Below are 13,262 nucleotides of genomic sequence, written 5' to 3' on the forward strand. Positions count from 1 at the left end.
TGGTGTGCATGGGGGGGGTGGGCAGTGACATAATTGTTGGAAAATGCACACTAAAGTGCCCTCTTGGGTGCCAAAATGCTTGCTAAAGTGCCCTCTTGGTAGCCAAAATGCGCGCTGAAGCACCATCTTGGGAGCCAAAACGCGCGCTGAAGCGCCCTCTTGGGAGCCAAAAAGTGCGTTAAAGTGCCCTCTTGATTGGCAAAACACAACAAACTGCCCCCTTGGCTGGTTAAAACATGATAAACTGCCCTCTTGGGTGACAAAATCACTAAAGTGCCCTCCTCTGAGCCAAAACGCGTGCTACTGTGCCCTCTTCAGTCGCAAGAACTTGCTGTATGTGCCCTTTTTTTGCCTTTCGCCCCTGCCTTTCAAAAGGTCTGTGCACGCCACTGGTCCAAGTCCAGAATGACCTATGAATGCAACAAGCTGCTCGTCAACACACACACATCAACCCCTGGATTAAATAAGAGGGGGAGGCAAGCAACCCACTTTTCCCACAGGATGCGAAATGCAGCGAGTTTATCATTCCTGAAGCGTCCTGGGTGGGAGAGCCTGTCATCAAAGCAGATGTTAGCGCTGATCTGAGTGAAGCTGTAGAGGGGCATCGTGGCACAAAACGTGGCCCGTCCTGTCTTGGCATCCCACATGCCACGTGTTGCTTCATGTCTTGAGCGGTAGACGCCAGCCAGAATCAGAATCCCAATGTAGACTCTCATCTCCACTTCATCCACATTCTTCCAATCCTCACACCTTCGCCTCCCATGCAGGTTTGTGTTGGTGCACAGCAGCTGAATGATCTCCTCTGTAATAAAATGGTCAAAGGCAGACCTCAGGTTGCTGATATGGGCAACTGCATACAGGGTGGGCCCTGGGGTGAAACCAGTGGATACTGGATTGTGGTGCAGGGTCTCTTCAGCAGTGGGAAACCACATTATTTTCCCATGACGAGACATCCACTCATCCGCCAGCCCCTCTGTCTCTGCCATCAGCTGATCAGCCTCCATCGCTGTGTCTGTACTGTCCTCTTCCCCTGAGGAAGAGGAATCAGGCACTGGCTGGAAGTCGTCATCAGTGGTGTTGCTGTCATCCTCTGAGGAAGGTGTCCCATCATCTTCAGGAGAGGACGTGTCCTCATCTTGGGTAGAAGATTTCTCCTCCTCAACCGCAGAGGATTTCTCTCCATCTTTACTCTCTGAGCCAATCACATACTCAAGTGCCTCAGTCAGGGCATATGACCTTCTTGCCATCTTGCAGATAAAGAAGGATCTGGGAGCTGATAGGCTCACTTACAGCATTAGTACTGACTGCACCTGCAAAAACTCCAGGACAGATTTATAAACAGTGTCAGACTTTGTTGTTGTTTCCCCAGAAGCCAGAGGTCAAGATGACCTGTGATCCTTTTTTTTGGAGAGCAGCTATTTGAGAATGTAAAGGCTATTGTGTAGTTGTGTGTGGCATTTTTTTATGAAAAGATCAAAGTTACGGGTGTTTTCAACCTGTGCATCACAGCCAGGTTTGCCTTGGAAACTAAAAGCTCAATAACCTGTACCAAGAGTAATTCACCAAAACTTGTATGGTATGATACACTGTAATTTATGTCACTTTATCTTGCTAATACAAATTTTTTTTTTCATGCACAAACACACATCATTACCTGACATCCTTAGGATCACACCTATGTCAAAATTGTGTCATTCATTTGCTCCATTGGAGTGCAGGAAGCCATCATAGGCCCCTAGTGGAAACTAAGAATATTAACTGAAATTGCTCCCTTGCCCAAAAATGGACAAATGACACAATCTGGTAAAAAACATTAAAAACTTAACTGTAAATCACAAGGAATTAAAAAATGTGGTTTTAATGGGTTTCAATTGGCCAAAAGTGTCCATGATAGAGCCATAAGGTACAATTGTAGATACACAGTATAATATTGACATATTTAAAGAGCAGGTTTTGAAAATTGAAAGATCAGCCAAAAATCCAGACCCTTGGGAAATATCATTCCATATGCATTAACACAGCTAAAATTATCAACAAAAATGAAGTAAGGTGGACACAAATGGCCAGCATAGAGTCCAGAGGGCTAATGAGGTAAATGGCCTGCTGCTCACGACTGTTCCATGTTGACCGTGCTCCCACATGCTGAGAAATGTTACACACAAGGAAAAACAAAATGGGAAGGCAAACCCATCCTCTGAAAATGGAAAAGTAGTCAATCATCTAATTTGAGCAGGTTTACCTGCATATGAAAACCTGCATACACATGCTAATTTTGGTGTGACAGTGGTATTAGGCTCACCATAAACGGCTTGCACAAATGGTTACCAATTCAAGTGCAGAAAGTAGTCAAGATAAGCAAAATAGAGCCTCCTTTGTGCTATGGGCCCATCTTCAATCTACACGGAAAACTGGTCTTGTTACCAGTGGCATTCCACTGCCTACTCACAGTTCACACTAAACACTCCTCAATTCTTCCAACCACCATTTTCATGTGACTGAGATAGATAACACTGACCTCATTGTCTGCAGTTAATGCCATAAAGGAATCCAGGAAACACAATGAAGTATCTGTTGTCGGTTATTGGGGCGTTGTATGTGTGTATAACCTTAACCTTCCTTTCTTTCCTGACTTTGTTGTAATGCCCAGAAACTTCAGCCTCTCGCTGAAAACTGCAGCAACAGAAACCTTTAAAATGAAGCTAACTCAGTGTGGTCTTCTGCTCCTGCCAGGTGTAATGTTAAAGGTCCTGTAGGAATATTTTTGAATTTAAGAATACAAGCTTTGAAGGATTTTTTTTTTTTATCAATGGATTTATCGTTTGTTATACGAGCACCAAAATCTGTCATTCCTGTAGCAGCAGTTAAGAAATCCATGACTTACTTAAACAAGATCCCAAGTATCAAATAAAACCTCAGTGATGTCCACACATGAGCAGTGTCAGGATACAACAACAAAAAAAACAGTTCACTAATCCAAAATGACCTTGAAACTACTGAAAAGTCTGTATACAGAAGGGATGGGAAGCAAACATGCTTGCTCAGTATTATTCTGATGCACTGAAATTACATTTTCTCAGTAACAGCAGCTCATTCTCTCTGATTCTTTATTTCAGTCCCCCCCACTGACGTGATCATCAGCCAACAGGCTTCTAACTCGTTTGAATGTGTGACTGAGGCTAATCCAGATGCAAATTTCACATGGAACAGGTAAAGTAGTTTGAATGATCCAGTTTCAGTGTAAACATTCTTAATCAAACACTGTTAGGTTTAACTTTTACTTTGTTGTTGTCATAAGCTTTTTAAAATGATGAAAGAGTTGTATCATTAGCGAAATAAATGTGAATGCTTTGAAATGTCCTTTCTGAAATTAAAATGTTTTTAGCTGTAATAAACCACCATTTCTTGACGCACTGATGTTATTTTGATGAAGAGCTCTGAAAAAGAAAACTGGTAATTATGGCTGATGAATCCCGTGATATTCTAGAGACTTGGTACACAAATAACTTCAGACTACATTATTAGCATCATCCTGGATAGGAAGAGGTCAGCCAGAGGAAATCAAGGACTAAACATTAGCTGGCTAGTTGTCTATAAAATAGTGTTATAGACTGAATCACTGTGATGTCGCGCTAACAACAACAGTCACTTTCGGGTTAGAGACTGGCTGGTGATTTGCATTGTGGAGATATGTGAAATCTGCCAACTTGTTTATTTGTTCATTTAAGCATGTTGTAACATGTAAAGATACTGTGTATAGTTAAACGTGTTCGTTCCGACCTATGTGACATTTCTGCTGTGCTAATTTCATGTACTATATTGTTATGCTAGTGTCTTTGCTATCTACACAGCAGGGGCATCTCAGACTAACATTAACAGCCAGTTCTGGTTAAAGTGAGCAGTCGTTTTCTTTAACAGGTAAATTCAGTCTCCAGCCCAGAAGTTGGTGTTATTAATGGCAAATCGAGTTAAACATGCATTTTAGATAAATAAGATATACATACTTTGAAATAACATCATGAAAGACAAAGAGGATGTATGTAAGTAAATGCGTGATGCAGGGATATTCTACCCTAAAGTTATTGTTAACAAACATTGTGATTCTGTCAATAGGAAAAAATGTTCACAATGACATTTTCTGATTGCTATTGTGAATATCTTTGCCTATGATGAAATGCATTGAACAATAGAAAAATGGCTACAACTATTCTTATTTTGTCATCATTAATATTTTAGACACCAAACTACGAAACTGCTGTATAGAAGATATACCAGTTTTGAAAATGTAGGGCCTTGTCACATCAAATGGAACAAAAAATAAAAGGATTGTTGTCTTTCAACCCAGTCCTTCTAAAATCTTACCAGTCCATCATGTGTTATGCTTCTAAGTACTGCTTCTGTAGTAGTTTTAGCCTTATGGTCTTATATAATGATAACAATGGAGAACTATTGTTTTTTAAAAAAAAAGGGAAGCTTGCAGTTTTATCTGACATGCACCATGTGTTAAATCACTAAAACAATGGTCATCCTGCCTTTTATGACATTTTGTTGACTTAGTGCAGCTGTTGCTCATATAAACAATGTACACAAAAGCATTGAATGGTCTGTTTTTATTTTTGGACAGTTAAACACGTCCGACTATTTGGAAAAAAGTAGCTGGTTTTTAAAGCCATTAACAACAGACCAGCAAAGTGGCATGACTTTTTTGAGTATTTCAAGTGGAAAATGCATCTTAGTGTTATGATTTGTTGGTAAATTACAGATCGCTAATCAATCAAAATGATTATTTTATCTGAGTTTGCACGATGATTGTGGGAAAGTCCTCTCAGTTGCAAGCTATCTAATAGTCATATTAGACATATAAACACAAATGAATGTCATTATTACACATTTATTTGTGCATATAAAACCACTAAACAACAGAACAGCAAAGACTGAAGACAACACATGAATAGACACACTAAACCCGAACAAAAGAAATAACTGTAAAACTGTAAAATTGTGAACTGCATGAGACAAAGAGAGGTACTCATCATCGATAAACCCTAAATAACCAGAATAATGTTTACCAACACAGTGATGACACCCTAAGAGTTCAAGAAAAATAGATGGTGCACTAGCCTTTAGAAAACAGTCATTTGAGTGTGAAAACACAAGACATGTTGATTAATACCTACTGTGGGAACCGCATTGTGGTTGTGAAGTCACCTGGAGCAGCCTTGTGCTAGAACTGACAACACTGACAGAGACTCTCACTCAGTCCAACAACACCCCTTTGAATCTAGTTTTATCTATTTTAGGAAATTGTGTTTTTTGACACCTTCAGATAACAATGCTGATAAAAGGAGAAGTCGCTCAATGTTAATTGCCCAATCAGATAAAAAAGGTAATTTTGTAACATTTCTTTAGTGAAAATGAAAACCAGTAGATGGTTAACTTAATAATTATATACTGTACTACTATACTATGAAAAGCCAATAGTGAATGGAGTATTCTGATCCTTTTAACTGAAGTAAAAATATCAACACCACAATGAAAAATACTTAAAAATTAAAGTCCTGCATTAAATAAACTGTTAAAAGTATACAATTATTATTAGCAAGTTCTTATAGTATTACAATTACAAGTAAGATGATGCAGAGTAATGTCCCCATTCAGTGTTATATGATTACATGTTATTTCTGAGGCATTAATATAAAAATAGAATTTATATTGTTGTAATAAGTTAAAGTTGAGCTGATTTTGTTCACCATTATAACTTAATAAAGCGCTACATTTTGTAAGATCATTCTTCGTCCCACACATAAAATCCTTATTTGTAAATTATCGAGTCACTCTAGCTGATAAATAAATGTAGTGGAGAAAAAGTACAATATTTCCAGCTGAATTTTAGTGAAGCAGTGTAAAGTACTATACAATTAAAGCACTCAAGTAAAGTACAAAAGCCTTTAATTTGTACTTTGGTGCAGTATTTGAACAACTACTTAGTTACATTCCAACTTCTATAGCATTATGGTAATGAGCTGTTTAAAGGTGCACTTTATTTTGTGCCTAAACAAACTAAATAATGAAACTCGCTTTTGTAAATGTACAGCTCAGGGTCTTCCAATCAAAGCCAAAATAACAAAAGGACTTACTCGGATGATATTGTAAAGTACGCTGGATAATGGTTGAATTTCTTTCTTCATTGTACCACAACAACTGGTGTTTCCCTCAACATTACCATTAAACTTCTCTGAGTTTGAACATTGTTGGAAACATTTGGGATAATGTAAGTACACAACTCAGCAAAGTATACAGTGAAGGTCTGGTTACTTTTACACATTGTAATGTGGTAATGTTACATATTATACCTGAGATAAATGAGATCATACAGTTTATAGATTAAATTGCAAATTACAATCATAGCATCATACATCAACGTCATACAGTAGTTATGGGTTTAATTTTTAGTTTCTACCAACATAGAGGAGCAGCAAAAGGCTCCTCTATGTTCTCTAGCTAGTAGCTAATCTGTCTGCTGTTTGGTGCTTGTCATGTAGTGTACAGTGAGTTTTTAGAGCTTTTTTGCACTTAAAAAAAAACACTCCAAAATTGGTTGATAATCTCTCTTGATCTCTGAAATTGTGATTCCATCAGTTGATCAAAGATCATGTGATATATTCGAAAGCTTTAGCCTCTATTTGGGCTATATGGTATTGGGACCATTTGGGGTTAGTTTCCAAGGTTATGAATGAACAGTACACATTAGTTTTTAAGACAACATAGAAGAGAAGTCCTCTCCAATTTCATGAAATGGGCAATGTAGATCCAAGCCAAGAAATAGCACATAACCCTGTGTAGATACTGAGAATAAAGTTTATACACAGATTTTGTGGTTAAAAAAATCACAGTTAACATCTGTGTCATTTAAGAAAACGAGTTATGATACTTGGAATTCATTTAAATGTTGCTACAGTTTGCAATATTCTTCTCGTACGTGTATATCAAGCTGAACATTTCAGTGCTTGACCTTGATCATTTGTTTCAGGTCGGACAACTCGTGGCCTCAGTCTGCCGTCAGAGTAGAAGGTGCAACATTACAGTTTCTAAGCATGACTTCTGACCTGAATGGACTCTACCAGTGTGAGGCCTCAAACCCTTATGGAACAAAACGCAGTCACCTCTATCTGCATGTTTCTTCAGGTGAGGACAGGTTTGACAGTGTTTTTTTCTCTCTGTGCTTAGATTTTAGTGTGTTGTGATTGTTTGCATTTGTTATTCTTTTATATCTCTTCATTTAAAAAAAGATAAAGAGATTGCAGATGAATGATTTCTGTTACAAGTTTTACTCACTGACCCATTCTTAAGGACATGATGAGAAGCTTGGACATCTAGGTCTGACCTTAACATGCTGAATGTGGTCAGGATTCCTCACGGACACCTCCCTTTGGAGATATTTCAGCTATGTCCAACTGAAAGGTCAATCCAGGACACACTGGAGAATTCCTTAAGCTGAGAGGCATGTTTCCTAGCCTTTTTTCCCATCACAACCCAGACAACCTTACGAAAGACTGCCATTCAATGCTCTGCTGGAAATTATTTAAGTCTACAAGTCTTATCTTGTGAAATGTGGCTGAGACCTTTTTTTCAGGGACACTTTGACATGTCTTTGCAGGATTTGACAGCATTAACACAAATGCGTTCCATTTAGGTGAGCTGGTTTCAGGGTCCTGGTATTCCATACAACTCGCTCACTTTCCTGGCTTACAGGGAAATTTGATGAGCCACAGAAATATTTCTCCCTTTATAAGTAATAGAACCGTTGACATGTCATCAAGTGATTCTTATTATAATGTGTATGATTGATGAAGTGGTAGTTATTGTTATTATTAAAGAATGCATTATGTGTAAGTACATGATCTTTTCAGAGTCTGGCTCCACCATCAAAAACTAAATTACAACTGAATGACCCGTAGCTGTCATTTAGTTGCATAGTGAAACTCTACAAAGCTTGGACGTTCACTCAACGATCAGTAAATCACTCATAACAGAGTTTCTCTGCTAATCAAACCAGTCAGAAACACACAGCTGAGGACATGCTGTAATGGAGACATATTGTCCTCATTTTCAGGTTCATCATTTTATGTTGGGTTACTGCACTGCTGTTGTATTTAGCGGATCATGCTTATGTAAATGTACCACATAGACTGACTGTGTTTATCAATTTCCTGCTTTAAGGAACATAAAGCACCTTTGCATATATTTACTTATTATGTTCAGTGCTGCTGCACTGTATTCCCCCTCTGAAATGTTTTAGCTCCTGTCTCTTTAGGGCCCCTGCACCTGAATACCCAGTCTCCTCGTGTTGGTCAGCTCACACATCCCTGTGCCAGCAACGCCAACAACAACAGATCCACATTGATAAAATACTTCTTACATAACAAACTTGCTGCTCTGCATTTCATTATGCTAATGTTTGACATGATGACGTAGTATAATGATATTAAGTCACATAATTAAAGGCAGGACTACTGATGAGGCGTTTCAGGAACAGTGTTTTCTGTGGGAGAGAGGAGCTTCTTTTCTGTACATTCACAAGAGCCTATATAACATACTATAACATCTCCTTTAAGTTAGGATTAACTGCAGTGCCGGGCGATATCAAACTTAAACATGTCAGTGTACCTCATACAATGACTGTGTCAGTATTCTGTTAATATCTTTTCTTTCTTGTGTCCTGTCTCTCTACAGGAAATTGCGCTGCTTGTTGGACTTTATTTAGCCTTTTGCTTATCCTGAATGTTGCTGCTGCTGCACTGTTGTACCTTCATAAATCTGGAAAATTACAAAGGTAACAGGTAGAGTAGTACTATATGCACATGAATAGAAACATTACAGTGCTGCTGGGTATATAAGAACATGTTGTATGCACTGTGCCAAACATTTGTTGTATATTAATTGTTGGTTCATTATCCAGAATTAGGGAGATCATATTTGGGGATATGCAGCCAGTCCCACAAAGTCCCAGTGCACCTGACAATAGGGATAGGCAGACGGTCCCACGAAGTCACAGCACATCTGACAGGGCCGATTCGCCTGGTGATGGATTATGAAGACTACAGGCAGAGGCAGTGGTAGAGGTATTATGTATAACATTCAGTTTGTTACAGACCGCGTTTCTATTTCTGTCAAATCTGTGTGAGTAAACCTTTTTATGATAATGACCTAATTAAGTATTAAAAAAGTACAACTATTTCTGATAGAGTTGTTACATGTATGCTTTAATTACAGCTATAGTTTTATTTATGTAATAGTCCAACTATTTGATTAAATCTGCTTTTTTGTGAATAGCTGGATTGTTTAGCATTTTCACTATCTTCTTACAATGTTTCTTTACAGTATGACTGCTGTTTCAATTTAATTTATTTTTATTGTTATTTTCATTAATCTACAGACACCCTGAAACTCTTTATTGTTTGACTTGAAATTCATGAATTTTAATTTTAATTTTGTGTGCCTAAGGGATCTCTTTCCATGGATGCAACAGATGGAGCAGAGTCGGACAGGTGCAGTTTTACAGTCTTCGGCACAAACATGCATCATCCCTGACTCAGCTGGTTAGTAAGCAGATTGAAATTACTTTTCCAGTTGGCAGAGACTAAAAACAAAACCTTTTTCATTTCCTCTCCAATAGTAAAGCCTGCTGCTAATAGCAAAATCAGGATTTTAAATCTATCAAGTTCTATACATCAGAAGACAACAGGACTGAAAATTGCAAACTGTAAAACCAGCTTTTAAGCAAAAGTAGAAGAACTTGAACTGAAACTGAGTGTCACTGTGTCAGTTACCGTTAGGATGTGGCTTTCAACTGCTTTATCAGCAACGGCTCTAACTGTCGTTGTCATTGAATGCCACACATGTTTTTCCCAACAGCATTAATAGCAGATACCTATGAAGTTTGTTTACATGCACACAAGAAAAAAAAAAAAATTACAATGACAAATTGGGCAACCAAAATTGAACTGCACATGTGCATGCACTGTAGTAACGCGGGTACTGTAACAGCAATAACAAGCAGTGGGTCAGTAAATTAGGTTTCCCCTTTCTTGTTATTAAGTGTTAAGTGTTGTTCAGTGTTGTTCTGGAGAATCTAGCAAGAACTACAAAAAAAAAACTACATCACCTCACCAGATTACTGACAAAGAAACTTTGGGTACTGGCATTCATGTGGATGCTACCTGATTCGCACCACCCGCCCAAACACCATTGCTGAAGAAGTTCCACACCACAGTGTCACTAGAATTTTCTATTGGCACATGGACACAGGACCTCCGGGGTTGTTTCTGGCACCATGGACGTCCCATGGATGCTCGACTGTATTGGGAGTTCGGCAATTTGGAGGCCATGTCAACAAGGTATTTTGTAGTGTGGTAAAGCGCATTGTCCTGCTGGGGTGGGGCATCTTGGTGTGCTTGGTCTGCGACAGCATTTAAGTTGGTGGTTCATGCCAAATGGCATCAATATGAATGCCAGGACCCAAGGTTTCCCAGCAGAATTTTGCTTTGTAGTGAGATGATCATGTTATATAATAAAAAATGGGATCTTATTCACTGGTTTCAATGTTCCAGCTGCCTGTGTGAGGGTATACACTGTGTATAGAATATGTGTGTGCATTTGTATATTAGGGGTGTAACGGTACAATATTTGTTTAATGGGGAAAAAATTACCAAGAAACTGGACTTTACCAACTGCGACAGCATTAGTTGATAATGATGTTACTTTGTGTCGTGCATGTGTCACTGTGACAAAATACAGTCCCGGAGACATGTATTGTAGCAAGGACTGATACAGAAGCAGTTGGGTGCTCTGGCAGCTGTTTTTGTGTCTGTGGTCAGATTTTTATCAGCTCGATAGCTGATAAAAATAATAAAAAGATAACAACCTGTTACAGGGAGTTAAGGATTTTTTATTTGGCAATAGAGTTCTATTTTAGTCCGGCAGATTAAGTCCAAATTCCAGGACAATCGTTCACTTTGTGATACAAGCACCAAATTTGCCATGAATAATGCCTAGAACCTACTTTTTGAGAAAAGCCCGTTAGCCACCTGAAAATCCAACATGGTGGCCATTTTTCAAGATGGCAGCCTCATAAAATGTACCAAAACCTCTTTTTATTGTAGAATGGTAATGGCTGGGCATATTTAAAAGATGTAGACATCGAATTGTATGTATTTTGAGTAGACAATCCAATGATGCAAATAAAGAAAACTGTTTCAAGGCTAGTTTTCAAGATGGCGGCCATTTTTCGACTCAAATTCGCAGTTTTCTGTAAAATTTTATCACACATGAAGTTTCAATTATGTAAAATCTTTTGATCCACATCAAAATGTTTTCATCAATCTCAAAATGTTCAAAAATGTCTTTATAAAGGCCTTCACCCACCTATCTGACTTCCGACCGTCATCAGAAAAGGCAGTTGGACTGATCAGTCGGCTCCTATCTCCCTGAGGCGGTCAAAAAAGTGTATCTAACACACCTGAACAACCACTGACCTGACCATACGTTCTGCGTTTACATGAATCATAATAAGTCTCCATACAGACAGCGCTTATTCATCTTATCACTAGCTAGCTCCTGCTAGTGGAAAATATAGCTCTGACTAGTCAAATTTGGGACACTTGGTTAAATGTTGAATATCTAGATAATGCAGCCCATGTAGTGAGCTGAAAAGGAAGTGCAATACATTTGTCACATACCAGAAATACTGTTTGTTAGCTTGGATCAACTCAAAGATCAGGCTGTAATATATTTGATGTTAGTTCGCTAGCTGCTAGCCATTACATTGCACATAATTGATTAGTTAGCATGGTTGCTAGCGGAGTTATTCCATTACAATCCATGGCGTTATTTCTACTGATATGCATCCCAGAACACCACAATACACCTCAGACAAAAAATCAGAAATGGCCAGTGTCACTGCCGATAAAGTTTATTGTGCCTGCGGCGTGATGTCAAAGCACAACCAGGGCACACTGGTGGCATCATTGCTCTGAGACTCAGCATGAGGTTCAGTGTCAGCTAATTAGAGTACTTACCGTAGTTGTAGTCTACTAACTGTAGTTATAGCAAGTATAGCTTAGTGTCCCAAATGCTATCTAATTAGCCCTTTATATACACCAACTAGTAGTTCAGTTAGTTGTAATATAGTTAGCGGCACCTGAATTGACAGGATGTGCCAGCGCGGGAAAGCTGAGCCAAGGGTAATGGGGCTTTAATTACCTGGATGGTGTACAGATTGCACTAGATGAATGATCGGGCTAGGTGTAGGGCGTTTTGATGTTTGAACCTAGTTGTGTTCCATATCTGAATGTGCTTTTGTATTTTGTATGGTTAGGTGGTAAAAGGATAGCCCCTCGGCCTCAACTATTACACATAATGGCTGCTTCTAATCTCAAACTGACTGGAAAAAGTGTTGTCTTTGTCAGACAGATTTAAAGGAAGAGTTGAAATCTCCTCCAACTCATTATCCATGTAGTCCTGAGAGCAATGGTTATTCCAGTGATTGCCACAAACATACCACTCTTTCAAGCAATCAACTAGTTGCCAGTCAGGTTAGACATGTCCCGGTTGGATGATGGAGGGGGCATTGAGGAAACACTGAGAAGGAACAGTGCAAATTATCACCAAAGCTGTCCTTCTGTCAAACCTCACTGTTCTATTGAAATAAAAAAAATCTATACAAAAAAAAACAAAACAGAAAACAAATTGAAAAAAGAAAAACATGAAATTACTTAACCTGGAAGGTGTGCCCTGGTGTTGTTCAGTTCAAACCAGTGATCATTTCCCATTCATTTTAAATATTCTACTGATATAAAATGTATCAAATGTAACTAAACTACTAACTAACTAAACAAACAAACAAAAAAATACTAAAAACAGTGAGAAATCAATTAACTAAACTAACGAAAATTTGTACAAAAAGGTGTTATTTTTGCCATTCATTGACGTCTATCTTCACAATTTAACACATTTTTGGACTTTTTATCGAAGAGTTGAAAAGCTCAGATCCTTTCACCTATATTTAAATATCAAGATCATCAAAATGTGATTATCCAATCTCAATTCAGGTCAAATACCAAGTCTAATTGCTTTCAATGGTGGCATATTGGAAATTGGCGGCCATATTGGATTTTTTGCGTGGCTAATGGGATTTTTGGAAAAAGTGGTTCCCGAAGAATATTTGTGCCAAGTTTGATGCTTGTATCACAAAGTGAATGATTATC

General features: G+C 38.4%; 1 protein-coding gene across 17 annotated transcripts in view; it reads left to right on the top strand.

Annotated features, from left to right (window-relative positions):
• Window positions 1-13,262, top strand: part of LOC115588409 (nectin-3-like protein) — an 81,158-nt gene that overhangs the window by 18,323 nt on the left and 49,573 nt on the right. For 5 of the 17 annotated variants that reach the window (XR_003985342.1, XM_030429019.1, XM_030429024.1 and 2 more), the window contains exons 4-7: window positions 3,114-3,207; window positions 7,028-7,182; window positions 8,731-8,830; window positions 9,502-9,596. Coding sequence is in view for 8 of the 17 variants with exons in the window: in XM_030429019.1 (XP_030284879.1) it covers window positions 3,114-3,207; window positions 7,028-7,182; window positions 8,731-8,830; window positions 9,502-9,596 (444 nt within the window). In the remaining 9 variants the exon portion in view is untranslated. Of the gene's footprint in view, window positions 1-3,113; window positions 3,208-7,027; window positions 7,183-8,730; window positions 8,831-8,956; window positions 9,123-9,501; window positions 12,741-13,262 lie in introns of those variants that run through there. The other 12 variants (XR_003985343.1, XM_030429027.1, XM_030429025.1 and 9 more) reach the window with 5 other exon arrangements.

The sequence above is a fragment of the Sparus aurata genome, chromosome 9, assembly GCF_900880675.1.
Source record: "Sparus aurata chromosome 9, fSpaAur1.1, whole genome shotgun sequence".
Lineage (NCBI taxonomy): Eukaryota > Metazoa > Chordata > Actinopteri > Spariformes > Sparidae > Sparus > Sparus aurata.